At 35.0% G+C, this 26,867-nt stretch overlaps 1 protein-coding gene and 1 pseudogene across 4 annotated transcripts in view; one reads left to right on the plus strand and one right to left on the minus strand.

Moving 5' to 3' along the window:
* Ptpn4 (protein tyrosine phosphatase non-receptor type 4) overlaps window positions 1-26,867 on the minus strand; it is a 180,840-nt gene that overhangs the window by 32,652 nt on the left and 121,321 nt on the right. For all 4 annotated transcript variants that reach the window (XM_076866759.2, XM_076866757.2, XM_076866758.2 and 1 more), the window contains 5 exons: window positions 25,093-25,218; window positions 22,412-22,570; window positions 7,597-7,756; window positions 4,125-4,208; window positions 3,975-4,031 (listed from right to left, as the gene is read on the minus strand). In XM_076866759.2, coding sequence (XP_076722874.1) covers window positions 3,975-4,031; window positions 4,125-4,208; window positions 7,597-7,756; window positions 22,412-22,570; window positions 25,093-25,218 — 586 coding nt within the window. The remainder of the gene's footprint in view (window positions 1-3,974; window positions 4,032-4,124; window positions 4,209-7,596; window positions 7,757-22,411; window positions 22,571-25,092; window positions 25,219-26,867) is intronic.
* On the plus strand, window positions 15,133-19,772 carry LOC143407203 (cytoskeleton-associated protein 2-like; annotated as a pseudogene).

The following is a 26,867-nucleotide window of genomic DNA, read 5'->3' on the forward strand; positions in this document are numbered from 1 at the left end:
GAGAAAACAAGACAGTAATTAAGGTAAAAGATATAAGAAAAATAGAAACAGAACTATGAAGATTGTGTTCTGGGAACAGAGCAATACAAACATGAGAGTCAAATATAAAGGATGACAGATAGAAGTAGAGAAGGAAAAATGGGGCAGTATCTTAACAAAAAAGGGAAACTCCTGTGACAAAGGCAGTAAGAAATGACAGCAAGGCTGGGTGAGGTGTTGCATGCCTGTAATCCCAGGGGCTCAGGAGGCTGAGGCAGGAGGATCATGAGTTCAAAGCCAACCTCAGCAACTTCGTAAGGCCCTAGCAACTAGCAAAACTTTGTCTCTAAACAAAATATAAAAAGAGGTGGGGATGTGGCCCAGAGGCTAAGCCTCCCTGGATTCAATCCCCAGTACCAAAAAAAAAAAAAAAAAAAAAAAAAAAAAGAAAGAAAGCACAACTACTCAGAATTCACTAATTCACAAATTCCATAAAATCCAACAAGGTTGTCACTGATTTGTTCTAAGTACAGTCGAAGTTGGGGCTTGGGATGTGGCTCAGTGGTAGAGAGTTTGCTTGGCATGCATGAGGCCTGGGGGTTCAATTCCTAGAATTGAAAAAAAAAAAGGTCAAAATTCTTCCTCTGTTGTTTATGAAATATGTGATCTTTGATATCTAAAATTCTGAAAACACAGAAGATATTTGCCTTGATTATTTCACAGAACTGTTGTGAAGCTAAAAATGAGAATACTAATCCAAAGTTTTAAAATCTGAAATATTAAAATTTAAGGTGGGCTGGGGACAGCTCAGTGGTAGAGTGCCTGACTAGCATGCACAAGGCCTTGGACTTAATCCCCAGAACTGCTAAAACAAAAAAGTAAGATTATGTTCATTCTCTCCAGTTGCTTTTTTCTCTCTACTTCTGTAGTAAAGTAGAAGACAGATTTCATATATTCTCTTTGCATTAGCAGTGTGATGCTTCTGCATACCAATCTGGTTCCAAGTTTTTCTAAATGTCTTTGGAATACCTGAAGTGAGATGGAGTGGGAGTTAATGGTAGAAGAAAGAGCTATCTTTTTATATTACTTTGTGGATGGTGTAGTTGGTAGAAAAGAACAGATGGTCTGTTAGAGATAACTGTAAGTATCCCTTACTGTACCTATTATTATTGAAGGAAACTCATACTTAGCCTGCCTTCTTTCAGAAATAAATTCTTATTTAAAATATTTTATTCTGATTCTGAAAATTTAAATAAAGAACATATTAAAATGAATTTGTTGGAGCAATAGCCACTGACTAAAAGATTATCAGACCAGAAAGAAAAACATGATTTTTTTTCATTGGAATTTATCCATTTCAAAGGTGTCCAAAATAGAAAAAAACATCAGAATACTTGATATTCTGTTTCTCCTTGTGTCATTTTTAAGAAAAGGGGGTTGATAAAACACAATGTCCCTGAATGCTCCCTTCTGTTCCCTAAAACCCAGTCAAATGAAATAAAAGGAACAATGAAATTGGGTCTAGGCCAGGATGTCCAGATACATATTATCTTGAGGGACACTTGGCTCTCTGAGATGTATGCTGGGAATCAGGGCAAGTTAGCATTATCAGTAGAAACCCGTTTTTTTTTGCACACATGCCAGGACAGCTGCTCCTTGGAAAGCTGGTCATACAATGGGACAAAGCAAGCTAAGCTGATTCTGCTTCTGTAACTAAACCTATAAAACCTATACCTTCCCTCCTGTGGTAACTGGTACAAATCAGAGCACCTTGGAGAGAGAAGTACTGCCCAGGGACAAAGCAGAGGTACACTTGTTGAGCTTATCACCACAGGCCTTTCTGGGGAAGAATCCGTCTAGCTGCTTGCCACTGAACCTCCCCCATAAGCATTTCTTAATAAATCCTGTATCTCATATCACATCTCTGAGTTTCTTTCTTGGTCTCTTGGCAACCTACCCCCCCCCGCCAGAACAAAATGGGCAATAGAAATAACACCCCCAAGTCATCTAAAAATGTGATTTCTAATTCGAAGACTGTGTTGGTCTTGAAATTAATAAAATAATAAAATGAGCCTGTGGCACATGCCTATAATCCTGGCTACTCAGGAGGCTGAGGCAGGAGAATTGCAAGTTTGAAGCCAGAATGGGCAACTTGGCAAGACCCTATCTTAAAATAAAAGGCTTGAGGATGTAACTCAGTGGTAGAGCAATTGTGGGTTCAATCCCCAGTGCTGTGAAAAAAGTGTGTGTGTGTGTGTGTGTGTGTGTGTGTGTGTGAGAGAGAGAGAGAGAGAGAGAGAGAGAGAACGTGCATGTATAAAATGACAAAACGACAACAAAACTCTAATTTGTATAGCTTAAGAAGAGAATTTGGAATCACAGAATTGTGTTGATCTATAGAATGTTCCCTGAACATCTTAGACTTAAATAAAAATATACTATCTTTTCTAATAATATGAGCAATACATATTAATCGTTATGTTTTGAACAATTAAAAAAGGAATAAAGAAAAATGCAAGAATTCCAATAATTCCATTATCTAGGCAAAACACAGTAACATTTTTTGCATGTTTCCAGACTTTTTCTATACAATTTACATTTTTATACACTGGGTCAAAACATATATGTAGATTTATAATGTAATTTTCAGTAAGACCATTTTGTGGATATATTTCTGTATTTACAGAGACACAGCATCATTTTAATAGCAGTAAAACAAGGCATAATTTATTCCACTAATTTTAATGATACATATTTTGATTTTTTCAATTTCATATCATAATGAACATTCTTGTGTATTATTTTTGTTCTGTAGTTTAATTATTCCATTAGAAACAATTCCTAAAAGTCAAATTGTCAGATCAAAAGGTATAATTTTTAAATTTTAAAAATCAGTTTTTTGGGCTGGGGATGTGGCTCAAGCAGTAGCGCACTCGCCTGGCATGCGTGCGGCCCGGGTTCGATCCTCAGCACCACATACAAACAAAGATGTTGTGTCCGCCAATAACTAAAAAAAAAAAAAATTTTAAAAATTCTCTCTCTCACTCTCTCTCTTAAAAAAATCAGTTTTAAAAAAGTTATTAATCACAATTTAAAAATCTGACTGTGTCTATAAGATTATTAGAAACCATTTCTTCTGTAATTCCAGCAGCTCAGGAGTCTGAGGCAGCCTCAACTTGGCAAGGTTCAAAGCCAGTCTCAACTTGGTGAGATCCTAAGCAACTCAGAGAGACTCTGTCTCTAAATAAATATAAAAAAGGGATAGGGATGTGGCTCTAAATATAAAAAAGGGATAGGGATATGGATAGTTAAGTGCCCCCCCTTCAACCCCCTGGGGAGAGGGAGTGAGGGAGAGAGAGAGAGAGAGAGGGAGGGAGGGAGGAAGAGAGAGAGAGAGAAAGAAAATGAAAGTTTCTGTGTTTCTCCTTACCATTTATCTTCCTGTCTCTAGAAGCAACAACTTTCAATATTTTAGCTACATCTTTTTGCATATTTTTTTAACCTCTATCTCTAAATAACATTTCCCTTTTTTCTATTTTACATGTTATTTATAAACTTCTATATGACAGATAAGAATTTAGCAAACATTTATTTCCTCATCTGTAATCTCAAACACATAAACATTTCCTATTGATTAAATAATTTGGGGCTACTTCACCCAACCTTCATATGCATCTCTGAATAATAATTTTGAGTTTTTCCAAAGATATCTGATCCAAGCTTGATCTATTGAGGATTTACTTCTTAGGGGTTTACAAATTAGACTGAGAGGTTTAGTCACTCTGGGTTACTGAGCTGGTAATATACAAATCTCATGCCTACCACCGAGAATTGAGGATTAGAATAGTGGTAATAGCTGTGCAATTTCTGCCTAGTAGAGATTCAGGAGCAACAACTGATAGAGATCAAGGGAGAACAAAGATTAAAAGACAGAGGTATTGGTATTGGTGTTATAGAACTTGGCTTGAAGCTGCTGCTAATATACTATAACTTACAGGTGTTCCTGGTGCTACTCGGGACACAATTACAGGCATCTTCTGATCATATCCTCCCTTGAAAAGAAAACAAGAAAAGTATTGGTCAAATATTGTCAAAATAAAGACAACTTAATGTAAAAACTGAATACAATATAAATTCCAGCTTACCTTTACATTGAATCCAAACCTTCCATTTTCATCAGGTTTCATTCTGATTAGAACAAGATTATCATGTGGAATACCACCATTAGGCTTGAAAAGACAAAAATAAAATAATATATAAATCTCTGCATTTATAGTTTATTCTATAAAGCATGCTTTTCATTTGCTTTTATTATCTACAGAATATAAAGAATCATAATTCTACTCAAAATGTTAGTTTAAGAAAATAAATTTCTTTGAATAATAACTTGCTGTTATATTCTCTCATGCCTTCTTGCCACTATATTAATAACACCAGCAAACTGAAAGAAATTCCTGTCTCTATTTCCTCTAATCCCATCCTACTTCTCAGATCTTCATCCCCACCAATCTATCACAACTGTTAATTAAGGACACCAAAGATTTTCACATTGCTGAATCTAGGGTTCAATTTTCAGTCCTTATCTTACTTGACTTACCTGTGATATTTGATAAATTCACTTGCCCACTTTTCCTTTTACCTTTCTATCTGCATTTTCTCAGTCTCCTTTGCTGGTTTCTTTCAGTTCCTTCATTTTTTAAAATTGGAGGATGGAAGGCTTGGTATCTAGAACCTCTTATTTACATAAACTTTCTTGGTGATTTCTCCATTTTGTGGTTTTAAATACCACTACATGCCAATGTTATAACTCTGGCTTAGACCTCACCCTTCAAGTCCAGAATCATATATCCAATCATCCTCATCTCCAAAAGAATTCTTAATAAACATTTCAAACTTAACACGTTCTAAACTGAGCTCCTGACATTCTAACTGTACCTGCTTCATCTTCAGCCTTTCACATCTCAATAAAAACACTGGCATTATCTTTGATTTCTTTCTGTATTACTCCACATCTAATCCATGAGCATATCATGTCTTCAACATACATCCAGAGGACAGTCATCTCTCATCCCCTGTATTGCTATCACCCTGGTCCAAATCACCATTACATGATGGAAATACTGCAATGCCTCATAACCAGTATCTCTTCCTCTGCCCTGCTTTCAGTTTACTTGAAATACAGCCAAAATGATACCATAAAAACCTACATGGACATCATGTTACCTCTCTTCTCAGATATGTCCATTTACTTCCTATCTCACTCAGGGTTAAAACAAAAAATCCTTATAACAGAAGTCTTTGAGAATCTAGCTTGTCTCCTCATTTACTACTCTTTCTGTAGCCACACTGTCTCCCTTGGTATCCCTTGATTATATCAGTCATACTCTTTTTATATATATATTTAGTTGTAGTTGAACACAATACTTTATTTTGTTTATTTATTTTTATGTGGTGCTGAGGATTGAACCTAGGGCTTCAGACATGGGAGGCAAGCGCTCTACTGCTGAGCCCCAGCCCCAGCCCCTCAATCATACTCTTGTTGCTCTAGTTTGAATGTGTCCTCCTAAAGTTCACATGTTCACATGCTAGCAACAAAATCCCCCAATTCATATATTAATGGTATTTAAAGGTGAGCTCTTTGAAAGGAGATTAGGATTGGAAGATGTATGAGGGTGGGGCCCCTATTATGGCATTAGTGGCTTTACAAGATGAAGAGACCTGAGCTAGCACACTTGCTCTACCTTGTCATGCAATGGCCTCTGCTATAATATGATGCAGCAAGAAGGTCCTCACCAGATGAAAGTACTATGTCCTTAAACTTCCCAACCTCTAGACCCATGAACTAAATAAACCTCTATTCTTTATAAATTACCCAGTCTGTGGTATTCAGTTATAGCAACAGAAAATGAACTAAGACATCTGTCTTTGTATCTGGTATTCCATTAGATAGTTACATGGCTTATCACAAATTTCATTCCTAGCTCAAACTATCTAAAATTGTAAGAAGACTTCTGGAAATTCCCTAAATACCTTTCCTTCTTTATTTTTCCTCTCTAGCATTTAAATTAGTATGCTATATATTTGAATTATTTATATCTTACTTACTATTTAATCCTCAAGTTCAAACCCAGCCTCAGCAAATTAGTGAGGCCCTAAGCAACTTAGTGAGACTCTATCTCTAAATTTAAAAATTAAAAAAAGAGGCTAGGATGTAGCTTAGTGGTTAAGTGCACATGGGTTCAATTCCTGGTACAAAAAAAAAGAAAGAAACAATCTAGATTATAAATTATGTCACAGCAGGGACCATGTTTTATTTGTCCTTGCATATCTCCTACCATCAAAGTGCCCAGCATTCAGCAAGAACTCAATGACCATGAATGAATGCATGAATAAATGATATGCAAGTGACCACAGAGGTAGTACTAGAGTTCTTTTTTATTTTTATTTACTTATTTTTATGTGGTGATAAGAATCGAACCTGGTGCCTCACACATGCTAGGTATGTGCTCTACCCCTGAGCTACAACCCTTGCCCACTTTTTTAGTTTTTGTAAGGATTCTCATCTATTTTTTATATCCATGATATTGGAGCAGTAAGTGTGGGATAAGAGAATGGTTGCCTTTCAATTTCAACTTCAGATAATGTGAGAGGCGATGTATGGTTGAAGAAACAATAGAGCAATGAGTGTAATGGCCACTGCAGGTTTTTGGCATACATGCCAATATCTGCTGTGGTCCTTTCCTTCTTTACATCTTATTCCATTCCTTGATGTCTCTTAAGTTTCCTGAAACACACCAATAGTTATCTGTTTTTAAATTTCTTCAGGAGCACAGTATTTCCTCAAAATATACTGACAATCTCACTTATGGATTATTTAAATCTACTTGAAAAAGAAATGAAAATTCATAAACCAGGGTATTCTACCAACTCACCATTTTATTGTGGTAAAAGCATATTCTCTAAGGCAAAAGCACTAAAATACTTCTAAAAACCTGTACTCAATTTCAAAAGATGATGAAAAAGATAAAGTCTCTGCTCTAAGTAATTATGTAGTAAAATTAGTGGTAATTAATGAATTATTAACATTTGTTCTGCAAGTGTAGATATGTTTTGCATTAGCCAGCCACCCCCAAAGAAAAAGGAATTTTCTTTCTTTCTTTCTTTCTTTCTTTCTTTTTTTACACTAGGGAATGAACCCAGGGGCACATAACCACTGAGCCACATCCCTTTTTTATTTTGAGACAGGGTCTCACTAAGTTGCTGAGGCTCCTCCTGCCTCAGCCTCTAAAATCACCGGGTTTACAGGCATGTGCCACCACGTCTGGCCCTGATTCTATTTTATTTTGAGACAGGGTCTCTTTAAATTACTCAGGCTGGCCTAGAATTTGCAATTCTCTTGCCTCAGCCTCCTGAAGCCTTGGGATCATAGGTATACACCTCTATGCCTAGGGGAAAAAAGAAAATTTGTAAAGCATAATTTATGACTAAAGAATATGATGAAAAAGACGAGGTACTATAATAAAATTTATAGTTAAAACATGCTAAAGTACAAAAGAAACTCAATTTTGGATTTGAGAAATTGAAAGAAAAGTGAGAATATGTAAAGAAGCTTCTTACAGTAGATTTTTCAGGGGAAGATGGTATATCAAATGCTTCATTAGTATGATTTTCCAGATCTTGCTGAGAATGTGAGTATTGAATTTGGTTCCAACTATTTTTCTTAGATTGTTTAGGTGGTAAAGCTGGGGGTTGCCCATCTTCAGGTGTTTCTTGTGATCTAGGAAAAAAAAGGGAAAAATATTTTAGAAGTTGTCTCACACAATTATTTTTTAAAAATATATTTTTTTAAACGTTCAAGTCAAATAACTCAAATATTTACGGAGACAGGCTTTAAATACCATAATTATCTGAAAGTACCACTTTTATTATTTTTTATAAATAAATATTTTTTATTTTATTTTATTTTTTTAGGTATAGATGGACACAACACAATGCCTTTTTTTTTTTTTTAATGTGGTGCTGAGGATCGAACCCCGTCTCGCCCTTACTAGGTGAGCGCTCTACCACTGAGCCACAATTCCAGCCCAGTACCACTTTTAATAAAAACTTTACCTTCAAAGTAGAAAAGTTAATTTCTTTTCCAAATCAGTAAATAATTATGATAAAATGTACTTCAAAAATATTCCTATGAAGATATGTTATTTTGTTTTAGCATTTCACATAACTTTCTAAAATATATATATTTTAAGGTTTTCAGTGTAGTCATGGTTAGTCAGAGAATAAGGTAGGCAAAGAGAAACCAAACCTGAGAAGTGGGCTGTGCCACACACAAAACAACTGAAATATTTGGCCTATTCTTTTTTTTTTTTTTTTGAAGCCAGAGGTGCTCTACAACTGAGTTACACCCCTGGCCCTTTTTATTTTGAGTCAGGATCTAGCTAGGTTGTCCAGGTTGGCCTCAAACTTACAGTCATCTTCCCTCAGCTCTCTGAATTGTTGGGATTACAGGTATGCACCACTGCACGTAGCTGGCCTATTTTCTTTAACATGATTCAAGGAATGTAACTTAATAATGTAACAAGATTATAATAGGACAGAGATCATCACTGAAGAGATAAAACTGGATGAAATAAGTGTCAGATACATAATTTAAGGTAAGAAAGCAAAAATACAATTAACGTTAGGGAGCATAACCCTCAACTTGTGGCAGCAGGAATTGATAGAAAAAACTAGATATTACAGGAGAAATTTCAAGGTAGAAATTGTAGATGTTAAGAACAATCACAGTATATATAATACTATCTGAGTTTTCCACAAAGGCCAGAAGGGGGAACCAGAGGTTTTGTTTCCCTTGGAAGTGGACACTATAGATATTGAGTTTGGAAGATATAAAAGAAGAGGAAAGGGAAAAATAGTTCTCCACAAGAGCACTGACCACCACTGAGGTTATCATCTACCTCTGAGATGGCAGGAGGCCCTCTGGGGAAACATAAGGATTATGATCTCAATGCCTAAGGACAGGTAAGAGTTTTATCTCTGTATATCTGTATATCAAGCCACATGGCTGTGGCTGTGGAATTCAGATACATACTTCACTTAGTATCTACTCAGTTTTGTTGACTGACAACAGATGCCTAACACTAGGCCTTAAAGTCTTGAGAAAGTAAAACTGTGTTAGATTTTATCATTTTTCAAAATATTCCTTACACTCACCTGGCTTCACATCAGGTTTGGCCATGTGACTTGCTTTGGCCACTGAGGTATAGATAGAAGTGATACGTATAATTTTTTTTTCTTCAGTTGGGGATCAAATTCAGGGCCTTGCACAAGCCAGGCAAGGGCTTTACCACTAAGCTACACCCCCAGTCTAGTAAGTGTTACTTCTGGAAGGGAGCTTTAAAAAACACACGATTCCTTATGCTTCTTTCCTTCCCTTGGCCATGAGACTGGTCACATTCAAACAGGGACTACTGTCACCCTAAGACCTAGCATGAAGATACTGTGAAGCAGTCACAAACGTAAGAGAGAAATAGTGTTTATTGTTCTTTAAGTCCCTGTAAATTTGACTCATTTGCAAGCACAGCATAATTTAGCCCAAGATAATAGAAAGGTCACTGACAGAGTGATCCTTGGATATATTCTCTGTTAGAGTATGTGAGAACTTGTTTAGAGGTTGGCTACTAGAAACCTGGTAGATATGGGGATTAACAATGAATGATGTCATTACATGGTTTTCCAGGGAATTTGCTTTTTTGGGTGTGGGGTGTATTTCTCCTAAGGAAAAGAGTTCTGAAATTTTCTAGTTTGATAAAATATAACCACTCAGTAAGTAAACAATAGTGCCCAATTGGCCTGGACATTTGCATACCAGTATCTCAGGGCACAAATGTTCTAAATTCTGATAGGTCTATGACTCATCAGCACACACACAAACACAAACACACCCTTCTTTTCAGCAAAAGCTTCACTGACACCTGCTTTTAGGCAGGGATCCCAGGTCCAAAACATAGCAGGTTTTTGTTCTACTACTTTCCACTGCCAAGAACCTAAGCCTCTTGGACAATATATTTAAATGTTGCTACTCCAACGAAATGTTTCCAGGATCTAGAATACAGACTTCCACCAGGGTCTCCTAAATGGATTACAAAAGACCAAAATGGACATCCTTTGACAGAACTCAAGATTTCTAAAAGTCAGTGAATAAAGTCTCCCAAACTTATCAAAAACCAGAAGTTACTGGACTCCATATCCAATGAACAATAGGTCTCCAATCTAACTTAGGTCTAAGTATAATCATTTAGGTCAGACGATTAGAAGCTTCCCACCCCCACTGATTGTACAAACAACTATCATACTCAGGATGCATTTATCCAGAAAACTGAGTGGAGAAGGTACCAGGTTGGGATCAGATGGAAATGCAGGAATAACTTCATTTATTCTTGGTCTAACGGTCTAAATATAGTACCAAAATATATAACAGGACAAACCCAAGCCTGATCTACTGTATAATATCTAAGTCAGCCAAACCTCATGGGTATAGGCATAATCATAGCATTGCTCAGTTATACTCCAGAGAGATAACACTGATATAATGGTTTTTAGCTTAAGCAGTTAAATCTGTGTTTCTGAGGTTAAGAGTTTAGGCACATATTGTCAAAGAAGTTTCAGAGGTGATTTTTACTGTGTACTTCTAATTAAAAATCATTGTCCTAGAACAGTGGTTATAAATTCATGGCTTGTAAACCAATTATGGCCATCCATTGTCTTTGTAAAAACAATGTGAATCAAAGACTATATTTTAAAAATTTATATACAAATCTAATAAATAAATTGTAAAAATAATTATATACAATACAAATCTGGATTTTCAGATTGAAAAATCTGTAAGCTTTGGAAGGAATGGGTCTCTACTACCAATTGTCAAAGAGTAGATACAGTCAAGTGATAGCAGCTACTTTTTGATGGGGGATGGGTACTCCAATCCACTTGAGTCCCCACCCTGTCTTAGTTGCCAGACTTCACTGGGTGTTTGAGCACAACCTCTCCCTAACTTTTGAACAGGAGGAAGACAGAGACAAGAAGGGAGTCCATGTATATACCTGGGTTGGATGTCTGTAGTCCACACAAAGGTAGCAGAAGAAAGAAAAGTAAAACTGTTTCAGGATATAGGCTACCTGCCTTCTGTCTTATGTAAAAGTAACTTCTCAGAGTGACAGATAAGCTCTTCAAATAACTGCTTCTGACAGGCTGGGGAGCTCTTATACTCTAATTATGTGCTCTGCCAGAAATCTTGGTAATTATTTCCCCCTTCTATGTTTCCAACTTAGCAGTCAAAACTCTATATACACACATGTACACACACACTTTCACATACCCATACACACTTAAAATCTATAAAATTAATCAAGGTGATCAGACTCTTAAAATTCATATATTGAGCAAAAATTATCAATTATATTTTTAAAACACATTCCAAACATATTAATTTATCTTAATGAGGGATAATTTTCTTCTTCATATCTAATGTATAGCTATCACATGTAACCTATTACTGAGAACCATGCATTATGATTAGGAATTATAATACAGTTAAAAATAATACCATGAAAATAAGACTAGTTCTTTAAAAAGATCTGGTTTCTATGTATACATACATACAAATATCTGGCAAGTATAACAGAATGCAGAGGCCCTACATACGTGGGAGAGAATAAGCAAGCAGCACAGTGAAACACAGCCGCATCAGAAATAATAGCTGGTATCTTGAAGAAAGGGCCCTATAATTTAAAAAGGTTATCATCTACTGACAGGTAGTTTGGACGGGCCTTGGACAAGAGAAACCAAAGAAAGAAGCCAGGATCAGGACTGTGGCTGGAGTCTTACTAATGGAGGCCATCATCTATCTGTTTTTAAAGCTCACAATTAAAAATTGTTTCATATAGGAAGTTAGAAAGAAATGAAATCCTGAAATTATTATTTTAGTTTATTTTAAGAAAGACAAATTAGCAAGACAGACCTTTAAAGTTGTGAATTTAAAAAAAAAATTAGTGCTCAAGCTTCAATTGTACATACCTATCTAATATAGAAGCAGCATAAAGCTCTTAAAATTTAAGACTAGGAAACAAAAAGTTCATTTCTTGGGAGACGCTAATACAAACTTGCCAGGAATGATGTCTCGTTTTGAAACTACTACTTTTTTTGGAGATATATGCACCAGAAGATCACGTCTCATTTAACTATAGTCAGAGTCATCCTAGTCTTCACTGGGATTTGACATGACTTATACTTTATTTATATTACATTAGATAAAGAATTCTGGTTTAAAATTCAAGCTTTGAACTTTTTGGCTAATTTATACTGTAAAAGTAAAAACTTTCAGTAGATTACTAATTAATGCTCAAGGAAATTTAAAAAGTGCATATAAAAATACACATACATTTTCAGGGATATGATTAATACACAATAAAACTGATGCTATTATATTATTTTATCACTAAGAATCTATTCTAGAATAAGGCTCCTAGACTTGAGATTCTTAGTTTCAACCAAATTCAAAGTCCCTGACCTTAGCTGTGAAATACAAGTCATAGAGACCAGCCAGAGATGGGAGGCAGGTAAGCAAACTACAGCTAGAGCAACCTAGACACCTACAATTAATTTTGCTATTGAAAATATAGCTTCTAAGTCACCTTTGAGCCTCCACTGCTTGATATCTCGTTTTATCCATACTCTCGTTGGTTCTTTTATTTTCTTATCCTAAACCAGCCAAGAATTTGCATGGTTCATAATATATTGCAAGACTTTATTGATCAAGACTGGAATAGGAATTGGGTAAAGCTGGCTGCAGAAGGAACTCATCAGTGCCAGTAGCTGAGAGGCAGCAGAGGAGAAGCAAAGCTTTGCAGTCTAACAAAGGGATTTCATGAGGATGGACAAAACTGTGGGTATTCAATAGGTGTAATTCTAGAATGTTTGGTCCAGGAAACAATGGTTTAGGGAAATGGATTTAACACTTGAGGATTATGAAGTCTTCATAAAGTCTTGTGATTAGAGACCTAAGGAAACATTGAGAATTTGTGGAATTCCTTACTGTATTTAATCAGATAATCGCACTTCAAAACATGCAGACAAATAAATTATAGACAAGAGAAGCAAAAGTTTTCAGTATATATATACCTAAATATTAACTGAAGAAAGTTATTTATATGCTAAGAGCAGCTCTATGAGGTAGACACTGTTATCATCTTGGTTTTCAACATGTGAGAAAATTGAGGTTTCCGGAGATAAAATAACTCATTAAAGGTCACATAATTAGAAGTGATGTAACCTAGTTTAAATCCTGTCTGAATCCAGAGCTTGTGCTTTTTCTTTTATCTTTTTTGGGTACCAGGGATTAAACTCAGGGGCGCTCAACCAGTGAGCCATACCTCCAGGCTTTTTTATTTTGAGACAGGGTCTCACTAAGTTGTATAGGGCCTCACTACATTGCTGAGGCTGGCTTTGAACTTGAGATCCTCCTGCCTCAGCCTCCTGAGCCCCTGGCATTACAGGTGTGCATGTACTGTGCCTAGCCACTTGCGCTCTTCTACATAATTGCACCTCAAAGAAACTAACTGTAAAAAGCAGCAGATAAGTTCTCTTTTTTTAAAACAACAATTTAATTTTAATGTGTGTGTGGTGGGAGAAGAGATTGGGGACTGAACACAGGGCCTAGTAAATGCTAGTTAATCCTTCTACACTAAGCTACAAGGCCAACCATTATTTAAAAAAAAAATCATTCTGAGACAGAGTGTTGCCAAGGCTGGCTTTGAACCTGCTGCTCCTTCAATCTCCCAAGTTGACTACATGTATGTGCCACTGTGCCCAGCTGAAAAGTTCTTTTTAAAGCAGAAGTTTCTAAACTTTTTGTAGCAGTGAAATATTTTCTTCAAATGGAATGTTTCTCAGAAGACAACTTATAAAAGGCTAAGCACCCCTCCTATCTGCCTTTACGTGAGGCCTCAGCAGAACTCTTGGGACTTAAAAAAGCATATCCTGAACCTGACTATTTTAAATAATTCTGAGGCTGAGGTATAGCTCAGTGGTAAAGAGCAGACCTGGGTTCAATCTCCAAACCCCAAACCAATCAAGGTTATAAACGGTAATATCTTAAATTTTAATAAATAAATTTTAATATTTTAATGAGAAGAAGGTATATAGTAGAGATTAGGGATTTAATACATCCATATTTATTTTAACTGTTAATGATCCAAGGGATGGGAAGTCAGAGCTTGAAACATACTGCACAAGATTTACTGTATATAAAATCTTATGGTAAAATTTGTACATAGGTAGTTAACTTTCACATGTTAAGAGAAAGGGGAGGGCTAGGGTTGTGGATCAGTGGTTGAGTGCTTGCTTGCCTTGATGCATGAGGCATTGGGTTCAATCCTTAGCATCACATTAAAAAATAAATTTAAAAAAATTGTGTACATCTACAACTAAAAATGTATAAAGAGAAAGGGAGATAGGAATATAATTCTAAGAGTGTTCCAAACATTCATATTTCATATTGGGTTGTTTTTGTTTTACCATAAGTGACTGGCTTATCTTAAACTGACATTTTGTAAACTGTTAAGTAGAGAACAAATAATGAAAATTTCATGTTTAAGTGCTGGTGACAGGGCAATATCTTGTCACACAGAAGCAAAAAAAATGTTAAAACTGTCAATCAACATGGGGGCAAAAACTTGCCTACTTCAGTCCATTGAGCTTTAATTTCTCAGAAAATATTTTAAGATCAGCAATTAAAGCAACTTATTTTGCAGTCAAAGCAGTTCTCTGTTGCTGCCTTTAGCAATTTGCTTCCTAATAAAAAATAAAATTTTAATCATGCAATTCACATGCTCTGTGATTATTTTTATACAAATACCCTGGCTTCATTGTTAAATATTGTGTACTAGTATTTGTGGTGTAAATTTATTACAATAAACATCTGTTAAGTTGTTAAAAATTAATTGAAGATAATTATTTATATCTCATAAAACTACAAACTAAAACAGTCTAATTTTCTGTTAAAGAGAAGAAAATCGTAAACTATGGTCTCTGTTACACCAATGTATAAATGGTGACTATTCTACACAGTATAACCAACATCCTATACTCCACTTAAAAATGACAGAATTGGTAAGATGATCTCAAGATCTACTTCATTACAATTTCATCTGTCAACTTAAAAAAAAGTGTAAGATCTCAAAAACCATTATATGCTAAAAAGCTTCCTGCTTAATCCAACATTGTCTGAATTTTTTTTTTTTCACTTTTAGCCAATGGTGAAAGTAAAATCTACGGAATTCACACAACAAAGAATTTTTTTCTAAATTGCAAAAAACAAAAGAAAAAAACCAAAGTCTTGTTTGGGGTAAAAAGTTCTCAATAGTTTAGGTAGAGAAGGCTTAAATTTCTGTTCCGTAAACTGGGATAAATGCTTTAAGTGTGGCTTCTCATCTATACAATGGATATTATATATCTTTCCTACTTCTTTGAGTTCTTCTAAGTAGAACAGATAATTTATGTAAAAGACAACTGTAAGCAATCAATGTATTATTATAATTAGGGGAGGTGTCTTGAGAACTTACAGATAATGATTCTCTCTGAAACTCTAGTGGCACCTCATAAATTCTGATAGTGGGATCTAAATTTACTCCCTAAGTGTTGGACCATTAAACCTACTGCCTGCCTTTGTGTTATGCTTGTCAAAATCTTGTTTTCTGTAAGTTCTCAAGACACCTCCCCTTTTTTGCAACTTTCTGTGCCATAAAGCTGCACTCCTTGAGAGCTGCAGGGCTGTCTTCTATTCCCACGGGTTTCGGGAGAGACAGCCCCGGCCGGTAGGAATTACAAACTTGCTTTAATTTGATTTAAATTGGAGTCAGTGGTCTTTTCTTTGCAGCGTGGTAACACTTATCTTCTTGGAACTCATTAGTATTCAGGTTAAAACTGGTCAAATTTCACATGCAATGTTATAAATTCAAAATTGAATACAAACACATAAACTTTTGCCTCATGTCCTATGAGAAAGCTTCAATCATTTTAAATTCTGTGAACTAAGGAGAGGAAGAAAAAACACTGCATGGTTATACTCTCTTCTGAATATACTTCTGCACTTTAGACAGAAAGCAAAAGAAAGGAATTTTGAGGGGGCAAATGATTTGGGGGGCTCATAATCTATATATGTGAAAATATTCAATTGTGTGCGTTTTGTTTTTCTAAAACAGGCTCTGCAAAAAAGTCAGATGTGGTGGTGTACACCTATAATCCCAACCTCTCAGGAAGCTGAAACAAGATTGCAAGTTTGAGTCCAGTCTCAGCAATTTATAACAAGATCCTATCTCAAAATAAAAGGGATTGTAGCTTAGTGGGTAGAGAACCCCTGGGGGTTCAATCCCCAGTACCTAAAAAAAAAAAAGAAAGAAAGAAAATAAATTGTGTGTAGTGGTACATGTTTATAATCCCAGTGATTTGGGAGGCTAAAGAAGAGAATCAAGAGTTTACTGAGGGCAGCATGGGCAAGACCCTATTCTCAATGTCTCAAAACAAAAAAGCAACGAGAGAGAGAGAGAGAGAGAGAGAGAGAGAGAGAGAGAGAGAGGATTAAAATAATTTGGTTAGGACTCAATATTTATACTTTAGCTGGGTGTGGTGCCCCCCACCCATAATTCCAGCAACTAGAGCGACTGAGGCAAGGAGGATTGCAAATTTGAGGTCAGCTTGGGCAACTAAGCAAGAACCTGTCTTTTGGCTTTTTTTTTTTTTTTTTTTTTTGGTACTGGGGACTGAACTCAGGGGCACTTGACTACTGAGCCACATCCCCAGCCCTGCTTGCTGAGGATGGCTTGAACTCTGTCCTCCCATCTCAGTCTCCCAAGCCACTGGGATTATAGGCATTTGCCACCACCTCCTGGCTGAGACACTGTCTTTTAAAAAAAATGGTGCAGGGGTGCTGGAGATGTAGCTCAGTGGTAGAGCATCCCTGAATTCAATATAGGGGAGGAAAAAAAAAAAGAAATTTTACTTTATACTTTTTAAATTTTAAAAGAAGAAAATGATTATTTAAAAAAACCCAAAAGTTTAAAATTTTATTTTTAACATAATAAAACAATAAATTTCCATCAATCCTATCCTTTGCTAACTCATTAATGGTATGTATATCTGTCCTACTCATTCATTACTCATAATATATACAAACCATCAAAATGTTTTACCCAAGATGTAAGTTACCAAGGCCTTGATAGCTTAGCTAGTGTTCTCTGGTTGGCCCAGTCTAAGGATAACGATGGCTCAGATATCTAGTCATGTTTTTCTAGAGTACCTACAACAGCATTGCTGACCATTCATCTCTTCTATGTGTCACTTTAAGCTGTTCACATTCACTATATCTTGTACTCCTTTCTCTTTCTCAACAATTAATGAATCTTCTTACCTATCTGTGTCTTGTACATATTCTACTTTTTTAAATATTAATTTTTTTATTTGTTTTAATTAGTTATACATGACAGTACAATGGTACATCTTCTACTTTTTATAAATTCATTTTCGCACATATACAGAAACTCTCTGTATTATATAAGCCAATAAATTAAGGTATTGAACATTAATGTGAGGATATCATTAGTATATTAAATTGATGGACTAAATACTAAATTAAGGAGTTGAATTTATATATCAATCAGGTGCAACGTGATGTAGAAATGAACTTTAGAAATGATGCGTGTGTTGTGTGGCAGTGATGGCCTGAGAGAATCCAAGTAGTTTAAGGTGGAGATGTATCCCCAACCCCAGGTTACAATAAGCACCCTAACTGTGTCCAATGGACCTGTAGCTGCTCCTGAGTCAGAAGGCCTGGACCATGTTCAGAGAGCAAAGACGACAAAAGCTCAAGGAACATTTGTTAACAAAACAAAAACAAAAAACATTTTGCATACAAACAGAAAAATCAGATATCCAGTAGAGGACAGAGAATAATGACATCTGAGGACCAGGTCCAAGAAGGGACAAAAATTCTGAAACTTAAACAAAAATGGGTAAAAAAGAAAATATCAAAAGAAGCATGCCTCTAATCCCAGTGATACGACAGGTTGAGGCAGAAGGATCCCAAGTTCAGGGTCAGCCTAAGTAATTTATGTCTCAATAAATTAAAAGGACTGGAGATGAGGCTGGGGTTCTGGCTCAGCAGTAGAGTGCAAGCCTAGCACACGCGAGTTGCTGGATTAGATCCTCAGCACCACATAAAAATAAATATATTGTGCCCATTTACAACAACAAAAAAATTAAAATAAATAAATAAAATAAAGGTATTGTGTCCATCTACAACTAAATATACATATATATATTTTTAAAAAGGGCTGGTGATATAGTTCAGTGGTAGAGCACCCTTTGGTTCAATCCTTAGCCCACTAGTGTAAAGGCAGGGTGGGGAGCAAGAAAAAGGAAAAAAATATCAAAAGAGCAACAGTAATATAACAATGAGCTGGATATAGTAGTACAGGTCTGTAATCTTGGCTACTTTGGAGGCTAAGACAAGAGGATCACAAGCTTGATCCCAGACTGGGTAACTTCGAAAAACCCTGTCTTAAAATAAAAATAAAGGGGATAGGTTATAGCTCAGGGGCACAGTGCCCCAGGGTTCAAATCCCAGTACCACATTCAATCAATCAAAATAAAAAAATACAATAATGTAAAAAAACTGTATTTCTTTAAAACCTTTTAATGAGTTAACCAATTCTACTACTGCAACTGAAACATAATTTTGAGGATGACAAACTCTGCAGTTATTACAAATTAAGGTGATCCCCAAAGTCAAAATAAGACATTAAAAGCCAGGTATTTCACCCTAAAAGCAATAATAAAAAGTAACAAATGACTGCAGAGAAACCAAAGCAAGATGTTATACACCCAAGAAACTTGTACTAGGATCTTATCTTGGCCAAACTATACAGTCTAAGATTAATTCATTTAGAAAACCTCTACAAGTCAAAGAGTTGTGCAACTACACAGATTTTCAACTACTCTCTCTGAAGCCACAAAGCCTCAGCCCGTAAACACCAGTAATGGGAAGTGAAAGAGGAGCCTCCAGTATGAATGCTACCATTAAATTTGTAAGCACTACATCCCAGAACACACAATGTATGTGACATCCTATTAGAAGTCACCATAATAATACCCAGGATACCATGAAGTAAGGAACCAGCAGAATCCCTGCTAGCGTTAAAATTCAAAAAGGGCCTCATGAAAAAGAATTATTACAGTCAAAAATGATTTTCTCTAGTGTCAAACCAGTTCTCAGAACATAAAAAGAAATAAGGCATTACCATAGCATCTGAAATTGTAGCCAGGCCTGCTTCATCGTCTAATATCGAACTGATAGAAAAGCTAAAAAAAAAATACACCAGTAAAGACATACTAGAACAAAAGCAATTGTTGAGAGAATCAGCTCAGTCCAGAGAAACTGCAGAAAAGAGAAAAGCTTATCTGAGTGATTGGAAAACTGGTAAAGCAAAAGTGATGAAGAGCCATCCTAACTCAGTAGTTACCCAGCCTAAGCCTAAGTTCAAAATGAAAAATCATTTGGGTCCTGTCACACTACCATGGCAAAAGAAGAGGAACAAAGATTGCTTATGGAAAAAATTCTAAATAAAACATTTTTTGAATGCCTGAACATAATTAAAAAGGGATGCCTCAAAGAAGAAATGTTACAAACATTGAATAATCTGGTCAAAATATATCAGTTGCATTATGAGAAAATGAGGTGTTAAAGATAAAATTTATGTTTTTACATTGACCATTTATCTATCTATCTATCTATCTGTCTGTCTGTCTGTCTGTCTGTCTATCTATCTGTCTATTTGCACCAGGGATTGAATCTAGGGGTGCTTTACCACTGAGTTATACCTTTAGCCTTTGGGTCTCACCAAGTTGCTGAGGGGCCTCGAACTTGAAATCTTGCTGCTTCAGCATCCCAAGCTGCTGGGATTACAGGTAAGTGCCACCACACCAGCAAAAATTTTTAAAATAATTCAATGTCATCTGGGCATGACGGTGCTCACTGTAATGCCAGCAACAAGGGAGACTAAGGCAGGAAGACTGTAAGTTCGATACCAGCTTTGGCAATCTGATGAGATACTGTCTCAAAGTAATATGGGCTGGGGGTATATGTCAGTGGTAGAACACCCCAGGACTCAATCTCCAAAACTAACAAACAACCACCAAATTTATAATATACCTTCCTGCTTTTAAAACAGAATGACCACATCGCCCCTTTCTTTGATTAGTATGAAAGTAAAAATGAGGCTGGAAGTATAGCTAATTGGTAGACTGTATTGCCGAACATTCCTGAGGCCCTAGGTTGAATCCCTTATGGAACAAAGAAAGATCAACCCATTTCAAATGTTATGGGTTATGAAGTTTTCCACCAAACTTAATTTAACTAGACTGCTGTGCTCTGTTTCATCCCTTAAAATGCCTATGGTTCTTCATTATCTCTTTGTGTTTGTTTTTGGCACTGGAGATTTAATACAGAGGCACTTTACCATTGAGCCTCATTCCTAGCCCTTTTTATTTTGAAATACGGTCTCACTAATTTGCATAGGGTCTTGTCAAGTTTCTGAGGCTGGTCTCTAACTTGTGACCCTCCTGCCTCAGCCTCCAATGTTGCTGGGATTACAGGCATGCACCACCATGCCTGGTTCACTATCATTTTTAATCTATGATACTAAGTCTGTATCTGTGCTCTCTTGGCTCATCTTTTGATTGTAAATGAGGTTACCAAGAATAGTTTAACTAAATATGCCATTCTAAGAGAAGGTATTTCGTGTAAGAAAAAAAAAAAAGGTGCTCAATATAGTGAATATTCACAATTTTAAATCTAATGTGAGTTCCCTTGGTAACCTGTGTCAATGTGAAAACTTTAACTTTCATAGATTCATATGATAGTTTGTCATCTATTAGAATGGAGTGTGGGAAGGTAAATATAATAATATTTAATAAATGTCATTTTAAGTCTGGTCTGGTGGTATATACACACCACCTAGAAACTTGGGAGGCTAAGGTAGAAAGATCACAAGTTCAAGGCCAGCCCCAGCAATTTAGCAAGGCCTAAGCAACATAGAGATGTGACTCAGTGGTTAAATATCCCTGGGTTCAATCCTCAGTGCCAAATAAATTAATAAATGTTATTTTAATTTAGGAAGCATTTCTAAAATAGCCAATACTTGCACTGCTTTCTTCTTCATTATATAATATGTTCACATTTAAATCATGTCCTCTGAAACATAATGGTTACAATAAATACTTTTGTTGTCCCCACATAAATACCACCAATGAAATTGTTTTATAAGGCCAAGAAGTAATATTTAAATGGCATGTATCATGTCAACTCACAGTCTCAAATAAGTGAATTATAAAAAGATGAATGTGGTTGAAGATCATATGCTAAGTCCTTTAAGTCCATGTATACATTATCTTTTATTTATTGTCTTTTCACGTTGTAGAAAGTAAAAGTTTATGGTGCTTTTTTTTTTTTTTTTGCAATGCTGGGGATTGAACCTAGGGCCTATTGCATGTTAGGCAATTGATCTACCACGGAGTTATATCCCGAGCCTTTTCTTTTTTGAATTTTATTTTAGGACACAATTTTATTAAATTGCCCAGGCATTCCTTAAACTTGTGATCCTTTTGCCTCATCTTCCTGATAACCAGGATTACAGGTATGTGCTACCTTACCAGCTAGAATTTCCATTGTTTTAAAATTATGCAGCCAATAAGTATACAATAATAATACCTGTATAAAAATTTGATATATGCATGGTTTCTAAGGCTTATTCAGTGTTGATCATCTTAATAAACATTTTTTAACTTTTTAAAAATGTTTTTTCTTAGTTATCAATTATTGTTTATTTATTTATATGCAGTGCTGAGAATACCTCATACATGCTAGGCAAGTGCTCTACCACTGAGCCGCAAACACAGCCCCTTAAAAAATATTAAGGAAGAAAACATCCTGTGCATTGGTACCTGCCTGTAATCCCAGCTACACAGGAAGCTGAGGCAAGTTTGAGGATTGCAAGTTCAAGGATAGCCTTGGCAACTTAGTGAGACACTGTCTTAAAAAAAAAAAAAAAAAAGCTGTACCTTTCACTACCCTACTTCCTGACCACAGTGCTACAAAAGCTGCACAAATATCTGAGCATATGCACTTAAAATTAAAGATAGTAGCAAGCAGAGGTAGAGGTAGAAAGAGGCAACAAAAAATTCTCGGGGACAAATAGGCTCATTTACAAATACTAAATATTCAAAAATCAGATAAATAACATCCTGTATCAAAAATTATTTTTAATGAAATAATTTTTAGCATCTGAAAATATAGAATAGGAAGCAAAATAAAAAAAGGTCTCACGGTGATGATTCCAGAATGATGCTATTAGCTTGTGTAGATGATGGAGATCTCTGACTCACAAAATCTTCACTTGGTGAAGTGTGAACCACATGGTCTACCAAATGACCAACTGAAGATGGTCGTAATCGGGTTCCCTCTTGTGTGAATGCAGAATTTCGACTAAATGAAGAAGAGAAAAAAAAGATTTAATTCAAATATTCCAAGTTTCTTAATTATATGGTTGCATGAGACAGTGGGGATTGTGTTTTTAAGACTAACTATGTTGACTAAGCAAAGTGTCTGACACAAACAAATCTGTCACAAGAATTTTACCCATTCAATCATTTATTATCTCTATCCAAATGTTTCTAGGTTTTAGTTACTACAATTTTATATCTTATCCAAAATTTATAAAATTGATTAGAATAAATGATTTAGAAATATCTTCTAGTCTAAATTCTTTTTTAATTCTTCTGTTTTTTATTTATGGGATTTCACATCCTAAGAACAGGCACCAAATACCACATTTCTATCCTTACAAGTGACTGTAAAATAAATAATTGTTGTCATTACAATTGTTAGTTAAAACAGCTGATATTAGAGAATTTATTATGTACTAGGCATTGTTGTAAGCATTCTGCATATACCACCTCTTTTTATAATATGTATTTTTTTAGTTATAGGTGGTCACAATACCTTTATTTTATTTTTACGTGGTACTGAGGATTGAACCCACTGCCTTACACGTGCCAGGCAAGTGCTCTACTACCGAGCCCCAGTCCCAGCCCCATATACTACCTTTTTAGTCCTCAAAACAATACTGTAAGAAAGACACTGTTGGGGCTGGTGTCGTGGCTCAGTGGTAGAGTGCTTGCCTAGCATGTGCAAGGAAGGCCCTGGGTTCGATCCTCAGCACCACATAAAAATAAATAAATAAATAAAACAAAGATATTGTGTCCAACCACAACTAAAAAATAAATAAATATTAAAAAGACACTCTTATAATTTTGTAGATGAGGAAAATTAATTAATTTGCTCAAAGTTTAAAAAGCCTTACTGTCTACCAAAATTAGATGGAACACACTTATTACTATTAAAGTCCACATTCTTAACCACTACCTTGTACTAGCTATTTAGAATTTAAAAATACCTAAAATTGTTTCATTAATCAGAAAACTTAATCAGATGCTGTTAGATGCTTTTAAGTACTTAATCATCTAATTTAATTTTTCTTTTGTCATCTATAACTCATTATAATTATTTAGTGGTGCTGGTAACAAATGGAGAAATGTCTGGTTGCAAAAGGGAGTGAAAAAGAAGGTTCCAAAATTTCTTCAAACAAGCTGATGAGCATACACCTTATTTTATAAGGCAAACTAACTCAGTAATCTGCAATGGGCAAGATAGAAATTATGGAGTTCAAACAAACAAACAAACAAAAAAGAAACTACATAGTCCAATTTATCTAGCAGGAAGGAAGACACCTAGGTATAAAGTTTTGTGAGCCAAATTTTTTTTATACATATACTTTTTATTGTCCAATTGGTAGAAGTTTATTTTTCAGCTGATACTACCCATCAGTGATTTAGCTTTTAGAATTTAGTGAACACTTATTGAACATTAATGTGTATAAAATATTTCTAAAGAAGACTTCTTCAAATATTAATATTCTAGCCAGGCATGGTGACTACTGCCTGTAACCCTAAATACTCTGGAGGCTGAGGCAGGAGGATCACAAGTTCAAAGCCAGCCTCAGCAACTTAGTGAGGTCCTAATCAACTCAGCAAGACTCTGTCTCTAAATAAACTATTAAAAAGGGCTGGGGATGTGGCTCAGTGGTTAAGCGCCCCTGGGTTCAATCCCTGGTACCAAAAAAAAAATATATATATATATATACTAAATATTCTATACCAAAATTCAAGTATTCTACAAATGAACTTTATAGGATAACAAAGTTCGGTGTATATATATTTGGTTCATGTGCTGATACACATTTGTTTACCATTATCTTAATTAGGTGAACATAATGTTACTATTATAAAATTAAAATAATCAATACCTTTGGTCACAAGCTCCTTGTTTTATTATTAACACCTAAAGCATTTTATGATAAATGCTTTAAAAAGTGCTAAATCACAAAGTTCTTTTTAGCATAGATATAGCTAAGCTTATGGGGACTACTGTTGTAAATTCTCTTCTAGGTCACAGAAAATGAATGGGATGTTTTTGCTTTGCTATGGATTGAACCCAGGGTCTTGCACATGCTAAGCCAAACATTATCACAAAGTTACACGCCTATAGTAGGGTGGGGTTTTAAACAAGAGAATAGCATCATTTTGTAAAGCATTTACAAACAATCTTTACCTTCAGAAATTCTGTTGGGAATTCACATGGAAAAGGATGTGTAAAAAACAATCTGAAGAGATTTTAAGTCCACTAATAGATCTTAATTTATTCATTAGTGACATTTACTATGAAGGACAACTACTGAGGAAACTGAGGGTCAATGTGCTACTTCCTCATTCTCCAAAGCTATTATTCCATGCCACTTTTGCCATAAGCAAGGAGGATATAATGCTACGGAGCAACAAAAAACATACTTGATCAAAAAGAGTTAAATTTTTATGTAGACATTCATGGAAATATACAGCTAATAATTTGGCAACTAGCTAAATACAAACTTGGTGTTGGATAGTACTTACTGATTAGGAGTCCCAGGTGGAGATCGAGATGGAAGGCTTTGTGTTTCTAACCTGTCATCAGATATTGAATTTCTGCTTACTACTTCCCAATCCATTAATTTCCGTGCCAAAGGCTTACTTGGGGATCTGCAGAAATAATTTAAATAATACATTAAGAGTTTTATTTTTATAGTCCAAACTATAAACCAAATTCTTAAGTGTTTTAATAGATTACACTCTAGATGAGTCAGCATAAATTACAAATAAATGTAATTTATTTCTTTCTTATATATAAACTTTCTTATAATAGCAAAGTGGATTTTTCTTTTTTATAAAAGCATTTTTGAAGGTTAACTATTCTGTCTTGTGGTGGGGAGTGATTACTTGTCAGCTATCATAGTGATATAAATATGAGAACTAAAAGTAATCTTCAAATAAAAAGATCTTGATATTTATCTGTGCAAGATCATAAACCCTTAGAATTTTAGGAGTGTTAACAACTAAAAAAACCCCAAACTTTTTAATATGCAAATTCCAAAACTGGTCAAAATTCATTGAAAATGTATGGCATCTATTTAAACTAGCTTTTAGAAATTCAGGGTTATATGGAGGCTAATACAATTAATTAAGCTCCTTATATAAAAATATATAATAAATCATCTTCCAGGTTTTTAAAATTTCTGTAATAAATTCACACCACATAAAATGTTTGTTATTTTCCGTTACATCATAATTTTTTAAAAACATTCTATTATCCTACTACATCATGCCAGGCACAGTGGCACATAGCTATAATCTCAGTGACTTGGGAGGCTGAGGCAGGATGATTGCAAGTTCAAAACTAATCTAAGCAATTTAGCAAGGCACTAAGCAACTCAGCAAGACCTGTCATTAAAAAAAAAAAAAAAAAAAAAAAAACCCATTAAAAAAGTAAAAAAGGAGATCATAAAAATGTAGGTAGAATTTTTGTGTGAAATAAAAAAAACCAAAGCTATTTTTAGTTATAATTCATAGGATTTCTTCTTCCAACTTATTAGGACTTTTCCCCTTAAACTTTGCCACCCCCCCAACCTGTCATGTACTGTATGCACACTTTTGTATAAATAAAAAAGATTATTAAGCAAGGCATAAGGCAAATTAATATTGGTCACACAATTACAACTGAAACAGTGTCATGTATATAGTAGAAAGCATTAAAATAATTATAAGGAGAACTGAATTCTAGTTCTGGCCTTCCCCTAACAAATCAGTTAAGTTTCTATATCTATTAGTATAATACGATCCTTATGCCCTTCACATTACCTCTGAATTTAATGATTTGTGATAATTAAATTTTCAGAGCAATGTTTTAGTTTTACTAAACCATGAGTAACTTAATTTACTTATGAATCCAAACCACAAAAATGTCCTAGCATTTCAGGAATTCATAATCAAAAACTTTTAGTTTGGTATAATAATATCTCCTTAATTTAAAAAATAATGGGCATTTAAAAAAAAAAGAGATATAATGTTGGTTAAACAAAAAGACATAGCTTCATTTTCCATAAGTAAATTCAAAATAATTTAAGTATGAATATTTCCCACTATCATGAGTTTAAGTTACAGGATATCATTTAATTCAACTCCTTCACACTGCAATGCAAATGTTCATATCAATCAAAACAAAATTAATATGTATTATTTCATTCATTTTTAAAAAATAAACTTACCATAACTTACCATTTATGGCTCTTCTATTAGTGCTAATCCTTAAGGTTTATAAACTATTCTTCCCTCATATCTTAAGCCTACTAAAT

The sequence above is a fragment of the Callospermophilus lateralis genome, chromosome 9 (genome assembly GCF_048772815.1).
Source record: "Callospermophilus lateralis isolate mCalLat2 chromosome 9, mCalLat2.hap1, whole genome shotgun sequence".
Taxonomy (NCBI): domain Eukaryota; kingdom Metazoa; phylum Chordata; class Mammalia; order Rodentia; family Sciuridae; genus Callospermophilus; species Callospermophilus lateralis.